This window comes from Sapajus apella, unplaced genomic scaffold, assembly GCF_009761245.1.
Source record: "Sapajus apella isolate SASKATOON/1434 unplaced genomic scaffold, GSC_monkey_1.0 scaffold45, whole genome shotgun sequence".
NCBI lineage: Eukaryota > Metazoa > Chordata > Mammalia > Primates > Cebidae > Sapajus > Sapajus apella.
In genome coordinates, this window is record NW_022436985.1 from 7932355 (window position 1) to 7954820 (window position 22466).

Here is a 22466-nt window from a genome sequence, read left to right on the forward strand (position 1 = left end):
TAGCCAGGCATGGTGGTGCATACCTGTAATCCAAACTACTTGGGAGGTTGAGGCAGCAGAATCACTTGAACCTGGGAGTTGGAGGTTGTGGTGAGCCAAGATGGCAGTGCCATTGCACTCCAGCCTGGGTAACAAGAGTGAAACTCTGTCTCAAAAAAAAAAAAAAAAAAAAAATCTTAGCATGTAAAATTGATCAATTCAACAGTAAAGAGGAAAAATAAAAGTCTACAAAAGCCATTTTCATTTTTCAAGTAATTTGCTTGAATTTGTGAATCTAGAAAATGTATGTTATATATTTACATACAGGAAGTAACAAAAGTTAAGTATTTTATTGGAAAGAAAACTATAACTGATAATATTGTGTGATTATCATTTTGTAATATTACTTTACATTGCAATGACTTAAAATGAAGAAATAAAAACAGGAATAATTATGCTAACAAATTCACTTCATTTTCTGTGCCACTAAATTTCCTTAGGATCAAGAACTCTTTCATATTCAGACATTCAAAAAATATTCAAATTATTTTATAAAATAAACAGACATACATGTTTACTCATATTAAAAAAGAAGTTGGTTTTCATTTCCTGTAGAAAAACTGAAACAGAGCAGATGTGCAAGCAAAGATAAATGAAAACACTGGCTGTTTTTCAATAAAGGTGATAGTCTGTTTTTCATATTAACTTATGTACGATATAATAAGTAACCACTAAATGTAGTAACAGGGGGAAACTTGGCTGGAATTGTTCCTTTTGCGAGTCGCAGCCAGACTTCCTGCCCGTAATTTAATTCTAATAAGGCATCCCCAGTTAAAACCCTATCACAGTGTATTTCACTGTCAATATTTTCAGACTCAAATGCAAGCTTGTCTATTCCATCAACTACTAAAAATCCAGAGATATGAGCACTAAATGACTCAATGGTGTACTTGAAAACATATACTCCAAGATATGGAATTCTGAATTTTCCAGTCCTTGGGGTATATGAAGCTCCATAATTGACTTCCAAGTTATTAAACAGGATAGGACCAGGTGTAGTCATTCCATATGTATGAGATGCAAAAAATGCCACCATGGGTGCATATCTGTAAGATCCTTTGGAAAAATCTGTTAGAGGAAAAAATGACAAGAGTTTATTTTCATGTTTTATCTTAGTTTGTCTTTCCTTATATCTTCATCATTTTTATCTCAGTGACAAAAATTCTTAGCAGAAGAGCAAAGGCCATCCATCATATTCAGCAAGGGTATATGTGTCTCGATGCCTGTGTCTTCTCTTGGCTAAATTACTCTAAATTGCTTTGCCTCTTGGTGCCTCAGTTTCTCCAATAATCAGGACAGAATAAAAATAGCATTTGCTACCTTCCTCACACAAGTGCCTCAAAGATCATTTGCATGTTGCTTTGATCTCCCCAGAGATAAAGGAATTCAAAGCACTCTATGATTATTATGGTTATGTCAGAATGTTTTATAGCCCCTTGCAGGAATTCAAGCTGACATGTAGAAACAATTTTTCCGGCACCTTGTCAAGCAGTTTCTAGAGGCTAAAGCAAAAACCATATAAAGCCATATTCACTGAATATGTCTTTGTCTACTGTAGCAAAGGAGACAAAGGCAATTTTCTGTGTAATTAATGCCAACGGTACTTACAAAGGCTGAGATCTAAAAACAGACTAAAAAATTTACTTTTTACTATGCAGGATATTATTAAGGAAAAGCTGATTTGAAATATGTTTTTTGCAGTCATTAACATATTTTAAATGCTGCATATATATTCCTATATAAAAATCAGAAATGGTGCACTCTTGAAATCCAAAGCATCAATACTCATGAATTTAAATAAGTAAAAATGCCATCTTGTTTTACTTAATACATTTGAGCATGTTCTAATAGTTCTCACATAGTCAAAATGGCACCATTAGTTTAATCTTCACAGAAAACGTGTTGCTAAGCATGTATTAGAGCCTCATTTAAATGACTATACCAGACATAAATCAAAGATATCTTTCTTTACTTGTTTGAGAAGAAAGTGTTTCTATCAGTCAGATATATACATGCATGAATTTTTAAGATGCACAAGAGAAAAAATGTTTGTGGGGGGTAGAATTTTCTATATACTGCCTCTATATAGCACTATTGAAAATTTCAACAAGTGCATGTGAATAAGAATTCGCCTAACAAAAAGACATTTCCACTTGTAAATCAGGTACATTATTTAGTAAGTTTCAGAAAAGTAAAAGGAATTGTCAAGTGGCTCTCGATTAAGCAGTCTTAAATATTCATTCATAAATATTTTCAAAAAGTGTTTCTACTTATGACAATGAGTAAACCCAGAGATGCATATACTTTTTTTTTTTACCTGGAGCTAAAGCATTTTCTTCCACCAGCTTGATAGTACAGTTGTCACCAGTAAAAGGATGTCTGCAGGCACAGGTAAAGCTAGTTCTTCCATTTATACACGTGCCCCCATTTTGGCAAGGGTGCCTACTACAGCTTGAATACTCCTCTGTTACTGAAAAAGAATCAAGGCAGAAGAGAATAAAGTGACCTATTTTCCTGTTGATCTCAAATAGTAGTTTGCAGCAGATTAGGAAAAACATTGAATTTTAAGTAAGAAAAATGGGCTCCACAGCCCAGGATTCCTGTCGATGTGATCACAGGACATCATGCAAATCCCTTAGCTGTGATCTCCCTACCTCCTTCAGTAAAGTGGGCAAAATTCTATGATCCATTACGATTATTGGTGGGAAATGTTAACATTCTTGTCAACTGCAGAACAGAATACAATTGTCTAGTTACAGATCATGTATATTTGAAACTGGTATGTGATAAAGGTAATGATTTAAATCACTGAGGAGGAAAAATGTCTATTCAATACATGGTGCTAAGGTATTTAATATATATAAAAACACAAATTCCACATATACAAAAATACTAAATGTAAAAAAAACTCCATATAATTGCATTACAACAAAAAAAGAGAATAGCTTTAATAGCTTTAAAAAATTTTTTTTTCAAAGCAAAGCAAAGCAAAAGAAAACAAAACCCAGAAACCATAAGAGAATAAAATTATCATGTTTGACCTAAGAATTAAAACTCATTTGCAATGAAAGCCACTGTTCTCAAAGCTTAATGACAAGCAACAAATTAAAAGAAAATATTTTTAGAAAACATAATGATCTAATGACTTTATAACATATGAAAAGCTCTGAAAAGAAGAAAAACAAAACATTCTCCCCTTAAAAAATGGAAAATGAGGCTGGGTACAGTGGCTCACACCTATAATCCCAGCACTTTGGGAGGATAGGACATGAGCCCAGGTGTTTGAGACCAGCCTGAGCAGCATAATGATACCCCATTTTAAATTTTTAAAATAAAAAATAAATAAAAATAAGAAAATGATCTTAACTTGGATAAAGATCAGAAAAAAGTAAGTTAAAAACAGAAAATGTATCAGTAGGCAAATCATTGAGCAAAACACATAAAAGCTCAGTAAAAGTTTTAAAGTATATGCAACCTCATTACTAATTAAGAAATAATAAATTTAGCTATAATAACTATTTAAATATCAGGTGACAACATGGAAAAAGACAGATAGAAAATATTCAGTCATGACAATATGAGGGAACATGGGCCTTTTCACGTAATGCTGGTTGGAGCGTAAACTGCTATAGCTATTAACAGGACAATATGACAATATTTATCAACATTAAAAAGGTTCATTTACTTTGAGCCAAACACTTCTACTGGCAGTATATATATACTCCAGACATATTTGTCCATGTACACAAAGCTAAGTCTTCAAAGTGATATCATCTGCACTAGTGAAAAATTAAATGATCACCGATGCAGGACTTGTTAAATAAATCATAATATATTCTACTGAGGAATATTAGACAGCAATTAAAGAATGAGGTAGATTCCCCAACAGGTCGGAAGAATTCAGTGCTGACACAACTTGCCACAGTTACTCTGGTGCCACCTCATGGTAATGACGTAGTTTACCATCCATTCATTTCAAACCAGGTGATTGTTGATTTTTAATTTGGAAGTTATTTGCTTTAATATTTTTCTCATGAAATGAGATCTATAATGTTTTAATACATTTTGTTTCATATCTGTATAGTTGTAGTTCACATAAAATGTGACCAAACTGTATGCCTGTATTATTAGAATTTTTTGCAAAGCAAATATATTAATATTGTACTCATGTAATGAGAAATTAATTAGAATGTCTTGATATATTCTTTGCAATATTCTATAAACTATTTTCCTTATTAAGAAAAGTATTAGAAATATTACATGCGTGTAATATCTTTTAACAACTATTTCAACTGGCTAACATTCCTTTAACCTCATTTTGCAGCCATGTGAATAGATGATCAATTCCCTTCTTTGCTGCTTGTTAAGATTCCAGAGCTTTGCCCATTATTTTCCTGCTTTAAAAACATCAATGACTCTCCATTACCTGCGGTAATGTGAATATTTTATATCAAAGCATTCGCTTCATTTAATTTTACTTTCTTTGAATTTAACACAGTGATCAACTCACAGGAGGGGTTTCAATTAATGCCTTTCACTAGGAATGTGTCAATTGTGGAGCAGAGTTCTGGGGAACACTAACTTATTTATGCAAGTTGATCAGCTCTATAATTTTAATTTTCCCAAATATAAAAAAAATCATACTCATTTGTAACCTTGGCCCTGTTCAGGAATCAGGGATCAAAGCTGTGCTGTGAGGAGAATTTAAGAAACTGCAGAAAAGAATAGATTTCTCTGCACTGATGTTGGCTCTACTCTGACTCTTCAGGATCAAGGCTTTTGCCTGCTATTTAATGTTCAGGAGCAGCACTTCATTTCTCTCTTCTGTGTGTTCCATTGCTTTAGGAATGAGGTCCTGCCTTGCTCTAGTTCTTTGAGTCATTTCAGATTTCAGAGGGTGCTATTTCACCCTTTTTTTCCAATTTCTTTTTAGGGTCATTCATCTGAAGGAGGGCTCCACTTTAGTTTAATTGAGGATCTGCATCTATTCCTACTGTTACAGCGGCACAAACTTCTTGAGACTGCACACAGCTTGGCTTCTAGGACATCTTTCCTGGTGCTACTGATTATCTGCCCAGGATGCCTCAGCCATTTGTCTGTACCTGCTTCAACTGCTTGTGTTTCAAGTTCCTTTCTGTGCCTTTTTTTTTTTTTTTTTTCTATTTTAGTTATGTCTGGACTTTCCAATTCTCTGCCAAAATAATCACATTTTAGTATATAAAATCATGTCTATGGCACGGAGAACTGGACATATTGTACCAATGGAACCTAAGCGGAAGCTTATGGTAGAAATTGCTAGTTAACCCTGCTGAAATGAACTCATACTTCTGTTAAGATAACACAAGCATTAAATGTTCATTGTCTATTTCTGCATCTGTATCACACTGTCTCATAACAGGTCTCCTGTGCTCTGATGTATTGAAGCTTTCTAAAATCTCAAATTTATTTAATTATTTAAACGTGAATTTACAATTATTATCGATAATAAAATTTATCTTATTAGACATGAGTTATCGTCTCTGTCCATAGAAACCATTCAGTTTGGTTCCACATGAGATGCGTTAGCCTCCCTCCCCTATCTTTGTTTTCATTTCCAAATTTATGTCTCATGCATTCCTCCAAGTTATTGATAAAAATACCAACTAGAAAAAAAATACCTAAAGGGTTAGTGTCAAGTACAGAGCATTATAACAGACAACTAAAGACTAGCTGGCACTGATTTTCCAACTGAAGCTGTTTGTACTTTCTAACATAATCAGTTAGAAATCAACTTTTGGCTCATGCCTGTAATTCCCTGCAGTTTGGGAGGCTGAGGCAGGTGGATCACCTGAGATTGGGAGTTCGACATCAGCCTGGCTAACATGGTGAACCCTCATCTCTACTAAAAATACAAAAACAGCTGGATGTAGTGGCATGAGCCTGTACATGAAATGTACTTGGGAGGCTGGGGCAAAAAAAATTGCTTGAACCCAGGAGGTGGAGGTTGCAGTGAGCCAGGATCATGCCACTGCACTCCATCCTGGGGCAACAGGCTACAGAGTGGGACTCCATCTCAAAAAAACAAAACAAAACAAAATCAACTTTTGCACAGCACCTGATTTATTTTTCTCCTTTATTATTATAATACTTAAAAAATGATTAGGTGCCTTTATAAGTACCTGCTCATATTCATGCTTAATAGGCTACTTGTTTTTGAATTAACAACAAAAATCAAACTCCAATAAAGTATCATTTTCTTTTTGACAGCTTTCCTCGTCCTTGTGAGTAAAGTTAATAACTTTGGTTCTCTCCATTTTTGCCTGATGCTCTGAAGTTCTCTTCTTGAACTTATCATACTGAACTGTAATTGCTCTGGTGTGTTTCTTACTTCCAACAAGAGTATGAAGTTTTATGAGGTCAGGGATCATGTTCTTTATTTCTTAAACTTCATACAACGTTTATTAGCATAGTGCTTGACATATAAAAAATGCTAAAGTATTTTTAAGAATGAATAGACAAATTACTAAAACATGAAATAGAATACTACATTCTTACCCAATTTTTTCCTTCTTCACAGTTTCTCAAATGTGAAGAGTTTGACACTATACTATCGTTGTCGTGTTATCCTAGAGATGTGGAGCCATTTATTTATTTATTTAATTTTATTTTTGTGAGGAAGCCTCACTCTGTTGCTCAAGCTGGAATCCAGCGGCACAGTCTTGGCTCACTTGACCTCTTGGGATCAAGCTATTCTCCTGCCTCAGCTTCCGAGTAGCTGGGACTACAAGTGTACACCACCACACCAGGCTAATTTTTGTATTTTTAGCAGAGATGGAATTTCACTATGTTGGCCCGGATGGTCTCGAACTCCAAACCTCATGTGATCCACCTGCCTTGGCCTCCCAAAGTATGGGATTACAGGTGTGAGTCACTGTGCCCGGAAGTGAATCCATTTAAGCAAACTTTGCACAACTTCTCTCCTTACCTTGAGCTTTAATAGCCTTTAAACCCCTTCTTGTTCATTTGTTTTTTTTAATAGAGATCAGTGCAATTAGCTCGACAATTCTTCCAACTCAACATTGATTCTACCTCTGTGCAAGTAGCATAACTGATATTTATAAGTTTCAATGTGTCCTGGTCTTTGCTTTCTGGACCTAATATGTGTTCTAGTTACAATTTTCTGTTAATCCTACTTCATATTTCATAAATGTTCATATTAAATTTGAACCAATTGGAGAGCACCTTACATTTTCAAAGTACCCTGTCTTTGCTAACATTGGTCATTTTTTTTATTGTAATTACTTGATTAATGTATGAGCTTCATGAGAAGAGGGGCTGTGCTGAGTTTACAACTCTTCACTCAACTTTTTTCAGTGCTGATTCAGAACTTAATAGGAATTCGATGAATAAATAAAGGGATACATTGTGTTGATGATTTCTACTGTATTCTTACTTTTATTTCTATCACATATAATGTTATATATTATAGACTTTCGTTTTATTATTTTACTCTATATTTGATTGCTTACTTCTACTCAAAATCTTAATTTCTTCATTTAAACAATAACATTGTACAGTGCAGATAACCAATCTCTGCTAGGACACAATGGAGTTTCCAATTGATTAGTGAGGGAACCTATCAGTTTGCCTCTTCTCCCATTTTATAATACACAGATGAAAGCATTATAAAATCTATGACATAACTCTGATCCCAGGTAACATGCCCACACAACATTTTCACTTTTCATTATGTTTCATCCTGATTCCAATGCTCTGTAAAATGTTTTCACTTCCATATTAATGGACACATTTTTAACTTTCAGTGCTATTATCCTTCCCCATTCATCAGAACTGTTTATGTCAAATAAGGTTTATCTTCCTATTGCTCTAGAAATTTCATATGCCTCTAGCAAAAAGCTTCTAGGAATACTAATATTTATCTGTTCTTATTTTCAAATTCATTGCTCTAATTACCATTCTGTTCTTTGGTGTATAGACGGATGGAAATATTTGTTTCCAACCAGCTTTACTGCTTTTCCTTCTAACTGTCAGTGTTTATTTTTGTTATTCTTTTTATATCACATCCATTGTTTCTTATATTGTTTACTGGGATCTTTTTTCCTCAACCTTTCATACATTATTTAAAGCACATTTAGTTCTGTCAGCAGTCTTCAGCAAATATCTTAGACCAGTCCCAAAGGATTTACTCCATCACTTGCTGTTAAACTATTATTCTGTTATCTTAATCCATGATCTAGAAAAGTGGTTTTACTTGATAGCATCAACCGATTTATCCTTGTTCTTTAGAGTCATAACCATCAATCAAGAGAAGAATTAAAAACATTGTCTGGTGAATACATTGAAATATGTTCAATGTTCCTAGTCACTAGGAAAATGCAAAACAAAACCACAATGAGATATAACTATGCACCTACTAAAATAACATAAAAGATATTGACAATGTCAAGTGCTGGCAAGGATTTGGAGCAATTAGAATTCTCATACATTATTGATGGAAATGCCAAGTGGTTAGCCATTCATTATAAAGTTAAAATTATGTATCTTATAACCAAACTATGCTACTCCTGTGTAATTATAAAGGAGAAACAAAAAAAAAAGGCATTCATTCAAAAACCTGTAGGCGAATGTTTATAGCACCTTTATCCATAGTAACCCCAAATTGGAAACAACCTAAAAAAGATCCTTCAACTGGCAAATAGATAAATAAATTGTATATTTATACCACACACTACTCAGGAATAAAAAGGAATACATGCAAGAACATGGATGAATCTCAGATACGTTACATGAAGTGAAAGAAACCAGGCTCCATAGCCTACAAATTGTATAAGTTTGTTTCTTAGATACTCTGGAAAAAATAAAATTGTCTGGGAAGAAAACAGATTGCTGGTTGTCTGTGCTTGGGAATGGGAACAGGGTTTGACTACAAAGGTGCATGAGGTAATCTGGGGTGGTGATGAAACTGATCTCTGTCTTGACTATGTGAAGGCTATATGACTATGTATTTGTCAAAATCGTAGGCTAGCCATCAACATTAGTGCATTTAACCAAATGTAAGTTATACCACAAACAAATAAACTCACATTGTTTCAAGTCCCTTAATTTCCTACCTAGGATTTCAAAATCACTAAACAATATTATAGTTCATCATCCCCCTTTTTTTGTTGTCTATAAAATTTATTTTTTTACCACATGTAAGTTCCCAAAAGTAATCTCCCTGCTCTTTGATTTCCATTTTATCCCCATTAACTTTTCTAATTGATGTTCTCATTTTCTCATATCTAGATGATTATAGCAGTCTTAACACCACTTTGCCTGCTTCTAAACAAACCTCATCCTATAGCTGTGAAATATGCTTCCCTAATCACAATGAGATATAACTGCACACCTATTAAAATGATAAAATAAAAGATATCGTTAGTGTCATCATTGACTATTAAAGGTCTCATACAATTTTTTGGACAAATGTTTGGGGCAAAGTTAACGTGCCCATGTTTATATATGTACACACAGGTGTAGCACTTGGCCCTTTCATAAGTTGCTCAAGGAAGCGTAAATTGATACTCTCTGAAGAGAAATATGTACCAAAATGTCAAGAAAAAATATAAAATAGAACATTACACTGCTGTATAGGTACACCTTCCACTATAAAATTCTTTTTTTTTTTTTTAGACTGAGTGTCGCTCTGCCGCTCACGCTGGAGTGCAGAGACATGATCTCGGCTCACTGCAACCTCTGCCTCCTGGGTTCAAACGATTCTTTTGCCTCAGCCTGCCTAGTAGCTTGGATTACAGGCGCGTGCCACTACACCCAGCTAATTTTTTTATTAGTAGGGACAGGGTTTCGCCATGTTGGCCAGGCTGGTCTCGAATTCCTGACCTCAAGTGATCTGCCCTCCTCGGCCTCCCAAAGTGCTGGGATTACTGGCATGAGCCACCGCTCCCAGCCTCATCAAATTCTCCTAGAACAAAATTACAAAGCTTTCTGACCCAGAGCCTTGCTTTCTATTTCTGTCTGTTCTCAGCTCCTTGCAGAGTTTGCTATTTTTCTAACAAATGAAGCCTAAGCTACCCATCTTGTTTAATAATGAAGTAACCTGCTCCCAGCATATCAAAACACATCCAATAGTATTCTGATTCCCCTTACCCTTCTCTGCTTTTCTAAAATGCATAGCAGTTATCACCTTTTAACATACTATTTAATGTGTATATTCATTCATTTTTTTCTCTTTTCCCTCTCTAGCCATGATGCAAGAGTATAAACTCCAGGAGGGCAGGACTTTCTTTTAACATTGGGTTATAACTAAAGCATCTAGAACAATACTTGATTCCACTTAGCACTTAATTAATATTTGTTGAATTGAGTTGAACAATTATGAATCATTATAACTTTCAAGGAATATTCATAATTCTAAAAATAATTCATTGGGTCCTAAAACAAAAACTGCTTTAAAAGTCTTTGCACAACATTTTAAGCTAATATTATCATGAATAATAGAAATTATCTTATATCTTTATTGTAACATCCATCTAGGAAGGTGTTTTATAAAGATCCTCTTAAGGTAAATTTGCAGTTTCACATTTTCAAACAAGTTTCCTAGTTCAAGTAAATGACTAAATACACATAAAAATAATTGTGTACAAGCAATTTCTTAGTTGACAATAAAGTCACTGAGTTTAGATTCTATTTAAAAGGTAGTGTTGATGTCTCATTACTATTCAGATGATGATTTGGGATATTGAGTATTTTTATAACTTCCAATTTATTTTGGCAGGCCTGAAAAATGCAATAGTATGCTAATGTCCACATCAGCTGTGCTCATGCTACCGTTTCATTTCTTCTTGATATTCTCTCCTCACTTCTCTCTCTCCCATTATGCTTTAGAGGTTGCTATTCCTCTGATTCTGCTCTTACATGAGTCTGCTAGCTCAGCTTACCCACACCCAGAATTTCCAAACACCATCATGTCAATACCTTTTAAATCTCTATTTCCACGCAAATTTCAAATCTTAACACTTGTTTAAGATTATAAAGTCTGAAAAACAATTCTGAAAGGAGGGTTGATTAACTGTAAAAAAAAATGGTTTACTTTTTTGTAAAAAGTAAAAAACAAAAAGCGTAGTTTCGTACTTTTATCATTCTGGCACAACATGTGATAATTTTCTTTCATTGATTGCTCTATTTTTCCAAACACTGTATATCATAATTTTACTGGCAATTTGATTTTAGGGTAAAGATACTTGAGTTTAGATTTATTAATATTTATGTCAATGAAGTGTCATGTGATATTTTCCTCTAAAACAATGCTGTCAACAGTCAGATTTGAAAAGTTCACATTAGGTTTATATCCTAAAATAATTATTATTTCTTTGAAGACCTCAATTTAAGCTGTGTATAGTAAAGCTGGCAATTGAAAACTTAACGTATGTTTTTCAAACTTCATATGCAGTTAGTATATGACACAGCTATTATTTCTATGCTGTGATTTTTGCCAGGATGAAAATATCATGTTCACTTAGATCATTCCATAGCAAATTTACAATCTATAATTTAATAATCCTGGCACCTCCCTTTTCATGTTTGATAAGTTACAAAATGATACTATCATGTACAATCTTAAATTTGTAATATAATGACCAGCACAAAAATATATGTTTATTGCACTTAATTTTCAGATAAGTTAAAAATCAAATTTAGTTTCAAATTCTTGGTGCCAAAGAAATAGTCTATTGTTGGGAAGTAGCTCCTGTGATTCTCACTTGGGAAAGAACCCAAGCATGTGCAGTGACTGTATAAATGGAACCTGGTATTCTGTCCCATTTCCTTTTTAATGTCAGAGCAAATGTTAGAAATTTTGGTTCAGAAAATGTGATCACCAAACATCTGGGTTTCTGACTGTGCACTGTAGATAGCCTGGCTACTTTATTGAGGACAAGGTGATGGAAAAGGTTGTCAATTTTGTCAGTATTCGCTCTTTAGCTGTCATCATCCTTCCATATGAAGTGAATCATGTGAAAATCCGGAGGAGTCTGTTCTTCTCCCAGAGAGCCATGAGCAAAAAGTAGTTCATTTACTATTCTATTCAACACTGATATGTTTTATTGACACAAATTGGGGAGGCCATCCCCAGCAGACAGGCTTCCTATCCAATTCTGACAAAAAGAATATCTTTAATATAATCTGCAGAAAAGAGTGAACATAGCAGGCCAGAGACTGCTATCTTTAGAAAGGCCTACTTGGAAAGTTTTGCTGTCGGTTAGCACCTGGGAACTTGACTTCTCTCCATTCCCTAACTGATAAGTGACATTCACTGTGCCCAGACTCTCTGTACAAACAGCATGGTTTATGCTGAATATCTGCTTCCCTTTTGAGAGTCTGGAGTTTCGGTATGTCCTCTGCAGAGGACACTTTTGTGACCAGCCCACAATAAAACTCTTGGATGCTGAGTATCTGATGGTCTTGTATGGGCAGAACTAATGTACACATGTTACTAATTTTGTGTATGTGTATGTGGCTAGAAAAAAAGAGCACACCGAAATGTTGTCCTCCGTGGGAGGGGTAAACATAAAAAAGCCTGTGCCTAAATTTCTCCAGACTCTGCTTGTATCTTTTTCCTTAACTGATCCTATCATGATCTTTTTGCCATAATTCACCACAGCTGTGAACACTATGGATCTGCCAGATCCTATGAAAGAGATTTTATTGAATTACCAAATGTGTGCATGCTTTTGGGGGCCTTCTAAAACACATCATAAATTCTAAATTGAAGCAGATAGCTTTCAAAATTTGACTGGCTTATATTCAGCCATTTTGTACAGAAGATAACCTATTAGTTATCTTGAGGTATATTTGAAAATATTTTTATAATATGGAAAATCGTATAAATAGTAGAAAATTGTTTGGAGAAAACCATTCTTTTGGATTTTTTTAGTGCTTATCAATGCACATGTTTTCACACAGTCTTTATATTTTGTATTCTATTCTTTTTGATTTATCATTGTATGATGACCATAGCTAAGTTACGAGCACATGCTGAGTTTAAAACAGAGTGACTTATAAAAGTAATAATAATAATGAAATGTCATAAGTTTGTAAATTATGTTGGTGATGGAAATAATTATATATCAAATATTAAGTAAAAATGTTGAGAAAATAAAAACATATACATTGAATATAGCTAAGAAAATTGCATCACATAGTAATAATAATACACTATCTGCAGATTATATCCTTGATTCTGAAAATAAATTGATGAGCTTTGTAGGTTATTCTGATTTTATAAATGAGGAAAGAAAAGTCTAGAAAAATAAATGACTTATTACAAATAAATATATTGCTAGGCAGGACTTGAACCCTGGTGTCCTGATTCTAAATTCAGGGCTCATTAGTCATCACAACTGCCTCTATGCAGAATAACAAAATTTAGAAATGGTTTTAAAGTAGTATAAGACAGTAAAATATTCACTAGGTCCTTATTTTTTCTCTCTTAAATAGCATATATTCACAACAATGATAATATTTAAAATTACATTTTAAAATTCTACCAAGTGTTTTATAGGAAGTAATCTTTCTTGCGAGTACAGGAATAATTATTAATAAGAGAGGTTTATGAAGGAGAGCTAAATTGGTAAACATTAGGAAAAAGGTTGAAATAAAAAGTCAGTGGTTTTACAAGCAGGAGGTGCACATGCTCCGCAGTGAGCTGCTGACATTGTGTTAAGGCAGGATTCAGCTGCTCTTGGAAGGGCAAGCAGCCAAAAGCTCTCTGTGGGTTAAGTCTGCCAATTGCTGTACAAACAAATCTTCAAAGATGAAATAAAAACCTCTTGGTGTCTATTAGAATATTGTTTAGAAACAAATCAAATATTTAGCAATTGAACCAGAATAGCTTATCATCAGTGGCCCACTAGGAATCAGAATTAGCATGAATGAATGTAGGAATGGCTCAAAAGGAAGTGGCAAGGATGAGTATTCTGAATTTTATCCTTCTTTTTCATCAGTCAAAGGAAGACCTTCTGACTGTCTGATGGTGACTGTCAATAAGTACCCACTGGCCATATTCCAGAAAAGCCAAACTGAAAAGTAGCACTTCTACTTCCTCATGTGCAGAAAAAAGTTGTCAGTATTTGGATCTTCAAGAAAAGCTCCCTAAAAATATCACCTCTGGCCATATGGAATATTCAGATATGGCCAGACTGAAAAACATATGACGCATGGAACAGAAACAGAAAGAAGAGAAAGGCATGTGAACACACTCTACAGTCTCTTTGAGCATGTGGTTGAGGAATGAGCCCTATGTCTAGCTGACCAGAAGCCAAACTCTATCACTTACTAGTTGAATGACCTTAGGCAGGATACTTAATGTTTCTGAGGGTCAGTTTACTCATCTTCAGAATAAATAATAATACTTACCTGATAGGTATTGTTAAATAAAGTTATGAATACCAGTAATTTGCACAGTGTCTGAGATATAGTAAATGTTAATGAATGGTAACCAATATCATATTATTACAGTATTCATATTATCAGGCTTCAAAATAAGTTATCAGTTATTAAAATTAAGATTAAAATACTATGTTAATATTGCTTTTCTTTCTATATACTATACTTACTTTGCAAATGATGGCAGGTATAATCTGAATAATATGACTCTGAGATTCATAAGGTGATGATAAATAATCTTCTGGCTTGAGTTATGTGGGAGAGCAACGTGGCTATATGATACTTACATAATATCAAAGGTGAAATGAAACAGCCAAATTTAAGCAGTGTGTCCCACCCCGGTATAAAACAGGCTATCAAAAGAAGTAGTTTATTCTGCAGTTGCTCTAGTCTTACAGGAGAACTTAGCCTGAGTCCGCAGGGTTTCATCATCTTTCATAGACCTTACCTGCTGAGCTACCCAGTGAATGACATCAGTTCTATGGCCCACGGAAGCATGGCTGGCTTAACGGTCATGCAAACCTATGCACCCACTTAAAAGGGTCCCACACATTTATGTTGCTGGCCTGGCCTGGCATAAAATGAATATCTACCTTTCACATGGGAATTAGGCCAGCATATCTTTATTACCTTGACATCACTACTGGTATCTTTATTGAAATAAAATAAAGAACTTTTATTTAATAGCTATATTTGTTATACAGCCATATAAAAAATTCTACTCTCAGTAAATAAAGGAACAGGAATCAATTTTAACAAAGCATGATTAGAAAAGAAGACTCAAAGCTGAGTTATTTCCTATTATTAGCCTATTGAGCCCAATATTGAGTCAATCACAATAAGTATCTAGAAACAATTTTTATAAGGTAATAAACATGCATTCATTATATTATTAAAGTTTGCAAGTTCTTATGTTTTATAAATGTTTTTGCCTCAATTTATTTGAGGCTATTTAAATTTTGTACTTACTATAACAATAGTGTACGTATGCTTATATGTTTAAAAAATGACACAGCTTGCCTTGTGTATGGTCACACATACTGTATAGCTAGTTGAAGATCATGATGAAGTGTCCACATGAAGACCAAAAATGGAAGTAGTATGGAAAAAACAACTCCTTATATTTCCCAAAATTGTTATTATAAGAACATCTTATATTGAGATACTACCTTTTTCTGGGAAACACAGAAGTCTAAATAGTTTGCTTTATGTCCCTACAGAAGTAAAATTAGTCCTATTAGGTCAGATTAATCTGGGGAAGTCATAAATAAATATACTAATTTAAATAGTGGAGAGAATTAAACTCTGTTATTCTGTTATTTTTAATACTATCAAAACATTCATACATTAAATATAGAGAGTCATATTATGTTAGAATAATGATCATCTTTTGCAATTAAAAAGCAATAAAGTACAAAATTTATACAAATGGGCTGTAATTTAACAGCAGACTCATATGAGAAAAACAGCCATTTCTTTTGGTAAGAATAAATATTCTTATTTTGAAAAGATTATTCAATATTAGTTATGTGACAAACATATTCGTAAAACATTTATTTCATACAGAGGTACTATTATGCAATTTATATGCATCACACAATTCCTCTTTCTTCCCAAATATATGCTTCTTCCTTGGTGTTTACAACATCTGTTAATGGTACCACTATTCTCTCCTTTCCCAAATTCAAAACCTCAGAAAAGTCTAGGTCTCTCTCTTCTCCAAGTGTCATGCATTAAGGCTGTGAACACAGCGTGGTTTTTACAATGATGCAGTCTTCAGCGTATCTCTGCTAAGGACCTCAGCAAATCACCTATCGCAATCTCATTGCTTAAAAGGAAGAACCTAAGGACTAGAGAGATGAACTCTTTACCTAGTGCTGTTAACTAACATAGAAACTTACTAACACTAATAGGACCAGAATCAAGATTTGCTGTTCCTCAAATCATTTTTCTTGACACTCTCCATCTGTTTCTGTTTATGGCAACTTTCCAACATTTCTCACATCTGCCTTAGAGCTTCCTCTATGGCTCTTGACAACATTCATTCAATAACATCCCTAATATCACCTCTCTAATCACACTACACACTATTGCTAGCTTCATGCTTCTGAGCCGCAGCTCTTACCACAACCAATCAACTGATACAAATTTTCAGACACCCTACTCTTTACAAAATCATGTCTAAGTATCTTAGCTTGGCATCGAAGGTGTTCTATGATTTACCCAAATCTATTTTCTGGACATTCATTGTCAGATGATCATTCAACAGATATTTACTGAATTCCTATTGCATATCAGATGTGCCAAAATGAGTAAGTCTGGTCTATCGAAGATCTCCTTGCCTAATAGTTTTGTTTAATTACTTGTGCAAAGCAAATTGTCCTATAGGAGCAAATTTAATTATTTTATAGAGGGCCAGTCAGAAATTTTTAAAACATATAGCCAAATATACACTAGAAATACTTGTTTTGTATCGATGCCTAAAATACCATAAGATAGATTCTGATTTAAATATGTCAGTGATCTTCACAACTTGACTATCTACCCAAGTTCAAGTATGTAGTTTTATGTTTAATGGTCTTACTTAACGGTACAGATGTATTAAATATCATTAAAGTAAAAAAAAGGAGGTTAAACAGTAACAACTTACCAGGATATATTATGTTGTCTGTGTTTCTTTGAGTCCGGCCTATCAGGACAGTGGTAAGATTTACTGTTGGTTTCTTAAGTGTATTAATTTTCTTCAGCAATGATTTTGCTTGCTTCTGAGACTTGACAACATTTGCCAGACTACCAGGCAACGACTGATCTATACAACAAGTTAAATTAGATAGGACAGCTTGAGTTTTTATTTCAATTATTGATTCTACAAATTCTGTCAGACCTTTCTGAAGAAGTTGAATGTCTGGCATGGAACGTTTTATCCACTCAGGTATGGTAGCATTCAGTTCTGACACACTTGTAGAAGCATTGTGACACATTGTTAAAACTTCATGAAGAGTTTTGTTAAGCAAAGAGAAGTTAATTGAAAGATGGATGGATTTTACTTCCAGTGCCTTGAGTCTGGAATTTAATACTTGCAATTGAAGAGCCCGATCTCTCTCATTTGTAATCACACTGCCTTTTTTAAGTGAAATATAATAAGGTATGAGTGTCTGGGTAACTTTAGACTCAACGTCTTGCAACCGAGTTTCAAAAGTTTTGGAAATCTTAATGGCTGACAGCATTTTTTCTTCAAAATGACTCATATTTTGCTGGTATTTTCTCATTTGGGAAGTGGTTTCATTGAACATTTGATACATCTTTTGGAAGTTGGACTGATTTAGTTTCTCATCTCTAGAAATACCTGCAAGGGTCTTGGCAACTTGTAAAACAAAGTTATATCTCTGATTATCGTTGACCAAAATCTGAATAGAATCATTCAGACGTTGGAACTGAGGAATAAATGTCAAAATAGTTTCCATATCAGAAGTACATTTATGATGAATCTCATGATTATCTTTAATAGTACTTAAAGTCTCTTTTAGGACATAGTTATCTTGAATGAAATCAATGGCATTATTTATAATAGTCATTGTCTTATTTAGGCCGTCTTCCATTTCTAAGGCATATTCACTGATACGTCTTTCTAAGGCATCATCACGACTCTGTACTTCATTTCTAAGTAAGTTGTGTCTTTTTGTAAGTTCTTTGATAATAAAATTTAGACTATTGACAGCACTAGTCAGATTTTCTATCCTTTTCCTTGTCATTACTGCTTCCTTTGGTTGTTCATGTATCACTGCCTGTCTGAGTGATGCTCCCTGCTCAAGCAAGGGTTGAAGGATCTCCATATCATAAGTCAAATCATTTAGCTGCTCACTCATTTTATCCATCTTGTTGTCCATTGGAAAGATAACCTCAGCCAATGTTTGATTTAACACATGTAAACTCTCTTCTGTGTCCTTAAGTTGAAATTTAAAATCATTTCTGCATTTGGATAACATGTCTTTACATTCACCTCTGAGAGACTCTTTCTCCATCTCCAAAGAGATGGTGAGATTGTTAATCTTGCTTTCTTGAATGTGCAAATCTTCAAACACTTGCAGCATCATCAAACTCTGCTTCTTTATATTCTCATGTAAAGTAGACATGTACTCAGTGACATTGTTGCTGACTGATTCAGCAGCTGGAACATTCTTCTGGTCTGATATCTGCTCAGTCGGTAAAAGCTGCTCATGTATTTCCTTCATTTTTGAAAGAGTTTTATTGAGAGATTCATAATACTGAATGCTTCTTGAGTGTTCCTGTTCTAGAGCACCTTCTAAATGAGCCTGCTTTACTTCTAGTTCTTTAATAGGCTTCTCACATTTAAGAGTCATTTCTTGCCTTACATTTACAATGTGATTCCTTAGATCTACTACATCATTCAAAGTGGGCCGATTCTCTTGCATTAAAACAAACTTTTGCTGGGCTGCTACTGAAACCACAGATTCATTAACTCTTTGAATTATTTGCCTGGTGCTTTCAAGGTCCTCTGATATACTTGATACAGTCTTGAAGAGCTGTGCTACAGTCTCTTGCATGTCATTTTGAAGAATGTTAAATTGTTCTTTTACTATGTCTCTTATCAGTACATTAATGCTTTTGGATTTTAGACCTAAAGAAAGCAATAATAAATAATACAAAATTTTAATTATATAAGACTTTAAACATCTCTAAAAAGATAAGTTTAAGACTAAACATTAATAACATGTAATAATAAAAATACTACTTAACTACATTTACTTATATAATTTTTTAAATGATTGCAATTTATAAAAGGTGATCAATTCCTTAAATAATAAATCTGAGAGGAGACATCACTTGCAGAACATACTAGAACCACAAAACTAAGTAAGGTTCTTTGGACAAAAGACATGAGGGAACTGCTACTGACTTCAGCAATACATCCTTGTGTGCAATAATTTTAGGTCTAGTTTTAGTTTTGTACGAAAATAAATGGCTTTGGACTTTCTGCCTTAGTAAATAATACCTGGTGTTAGCTCATGACTATATTATTAGGTTTCTAGTAATTAGATTTCAGAGCTTATGCTATGAGCTTATAAGAGCTAATAAATTGACTGCAGAGAAAAACCTTAATGAGATTCTCAAATGAAGAAAAATGAAGTAATATTCATAAGATTTAATAGTGGTTTATAATAACAATAAAATAACAATAATGAGGTTTCATAATTTCAAAATTAAGTCTTCCACCAATGAAAATAGGAATTCAAGATTCATCTGACATTTTATCATAGTATGACATTAATTTTTAACAAAAAGAGAGGAGAAAACTTGCAAGTAGTGAAACGCATAGTACTAACTCAAATGTTAGAATACATGGATTAATCATAAGCCATAATTGCAGTAGTCTCTAAATGTAACACTAAAAAAAGGAACAGGAAAAGTGTACTGGACTATTCACAACTATTACTATTCATAATTGTTTAAAATAGAAAATGACTAAAAATGTAAAAAGAAACCTTTTGCATACAAAGACAGAAAACTGAAAAAAATATATACACTAGATATATTTATACTATCTAGTGATGAAGTACACATAAATCGAAGATATGTCCATTCAAATTCAAAATATAATTAATATGGTTTGGCTGTGTTCCCTCCCAAATCTCATCTTGAGTCGTACCTCCCATAATCCCCACATGTTGTGGGAGGGACCCAGTGGAGGTAATTGAATCATGAGGGTAGGTTTTCCCCATGCTGTTCTCATGATAGTGAATGAGTTCTCACAAGATCTGATGGTTTTATAAAAGGCAGTTCCCCTGCATGTACTTTCTTTCTTGCCACCGTGTAAGACATGGCTTTGTTCTCCCTTCCCCTTCTGCCACGATTGTGAAGCTCCCCCAGTCATGTGGAACTGTGACTCCATTAAACCTCTTTTTCTTTATAAATTATCCAGTCTTAGGTATTTCTTCATGGCAGTATAAAAATGGACTAATATAGTTATTACCAGTAGAGTGGGGTATGGTTATCATTAGAGTGGGTTACTGCTATTAAGATATCCGAAAATGTGGAAGCAACTTTGGAACTGGGTAACAGGGAGAGGTGGGAACAATTTGGAGGGCTCAGAAGAAGGCAGAAAGATGTCAAAGTTTGGGGCTTCCTGGAGACTTGTTGAATGGTTTTGACCAAAATGTCAAGGCTGAGGTGGTCTCAGATGGAGATGAGGAATATATTGGGGATTGGAGCAAAGGTGATTCTTGATATGCTTTAGCAAAGAGACTGGTGGCATTTTGCCCCAGGCCTAGAGATCTGTGGAACTTTGAACTTGAGAGAAATGATTTAGGATATCTGGCAGAAGAAACGTCTAAGCAGCAAAGAGTTCAAGATGTCACTTAGGTACTCTTAAAAGCATTCACTTTTATTAATTCACAAAGACATGGCTTGGAATTGGAGCTTATATTTAAAAGGGAAGCAGAACATAAAAGTTAAAAACTTTGCAGTCTGATGATGCAATAGAAAAAAAAGACCCATTTTCTGAGAAGAAATTCAAGCTGGCAGAAGAAATTTGCATAAGTAAAAAGGAGACAAATGTTAATTGCCAATACAATGGAGAAAATGTCTCCAGGGCACATCAGAAGTCTTCACAGCAGTGCCTCACATCACATACTGGGAAGTCTAGGAGGAAAAAATGGTTTCATGGGAGCCTTGCTGCTTTGCGCTTTTTTGGAACTTGGTGCTTGGTGTCCCAGCCATGGCTAAAAGGGAACAATTTTCAGCTCAGGCCATTGCTTCAGAGGGTGCAAGCCCCAAGCCTTGGTGGCTTACCCATGGTGTTGATCTTACAGGTGCACAGAAGTCAAGAATTGAGGTTTGGGAACCTCCTCCTAGATTTCAGAGACTACATGGAAACATATGGATATCCAGGCAGAGGTGTGCTGCGGGGCAGAGCTTTCATAGAGCATCTCTGCTAGGGCAGTGCAGAAGGGAAATGTGGGGTAGGAGCCCTCATGTAGAGTATCCACTTGGACACTGCCTAGTGGAGCTGTGAGAAGAGGGCCACCGTCCTGCAGACCCGAATGACAGATCAACTGACAGCTTACACTGTGCATGAGGAAAAGCCACAGACACTCAACACCAGCCCATGAAAGCAGCTGGGAGGGGGGCTGTACCCTGCAAGGCCACAGAGTTGGAGCTTCCCATGTCCATGGGGACTCACCTTTTGCATCAGTGTGACCTGGATGTGAGATATGGAGTCAAAGGAGATCATTTCAGAGCTTTAAGATTTAACTGCCCCACTGGATTTTAGAGCTGCATGAGGCCTGTAGCCCCTTTGTTTTGGCCAATTTCTCCCATTTGGAATGGGTTCATTTACCCAATGCCTATACCCCCATTGTATCTTGAAAGTGAATAACTTGCTTTTGATTTTACCGGTGCATAGGTGGAAGGAACTTGCCTTGTCTCAGATGAGACTGTGGATTTTTGAGTTAATGCTGAAATGAATTAAGACTTTGGGGGACTGTTGGGAAGGCATGCTTGATTTTAAAATGTGAGGACATGAGATTTGGAAGAGGCCAGGAATGGAATAATATGGTTTGGCTGTCTCCCAACCCAAATCTCATCTTGAATTATAGCTTCCAAAATACCCATGAGTCGTGGGAGGGACCCAGTCAGAGGTAGTTGAATCATGGGGATGGGTTTTTTCCATGCTGTTCTCATGATGGGGAATAAGTTTCACAAGATCTGATGGTTTTATAAAGGGCAGCTCCCCTGCACACACTCTTCTGCCTGTCATCATGTCAGACATGGCTTTGCTCCTCCTTTGCCCTTCACAATGATTGTGAGGCCTCCCTAGCCATTTGGAACTGTGAGTCCGTTAAATCTCTTCTAATTAATATAAATTATAATATATATTACCCCATCTCAGGTATTTCTTTATAGCAATATGAAAATGGACAAATACAATAATCAATGACTGTAAAGTAAAATACCTGCAACGTAAT

The 22466-nt window shown here is 34.8% G+C and overlaps 1 protein-coding gene across 1 annotated transcript in view; it reads right to left on the reverse strand.

The window, feature by feature from the left end:
• Positions 1–250: 250 nt before the first annotated feature.
• The window catches only part of MMRN1 (multimerin 1), a 75327-nt gene continuing 53111 nt past the window's right edge, over positions 251–22466 (reverse strand). Inside the window, exons 7-9 of the mRNA XM_032239595.1 lie at positions 17132–19120; positions 2357–2509; positions 251–1107 (exon numbers count right to left, since the gene is read on the reverse strand). Of these exons, the coding sequence (XP_032095486.1) occupies positions 686–1107; positions 2357–2509; positions 17132–19120 (2564 nt within the window). The 3' untranslated portion in view covers positions 251–685. The remainder of the gene's footprint in view (positions 1108–2356; positions 2510–17131; positions 19121–22466) is intronic.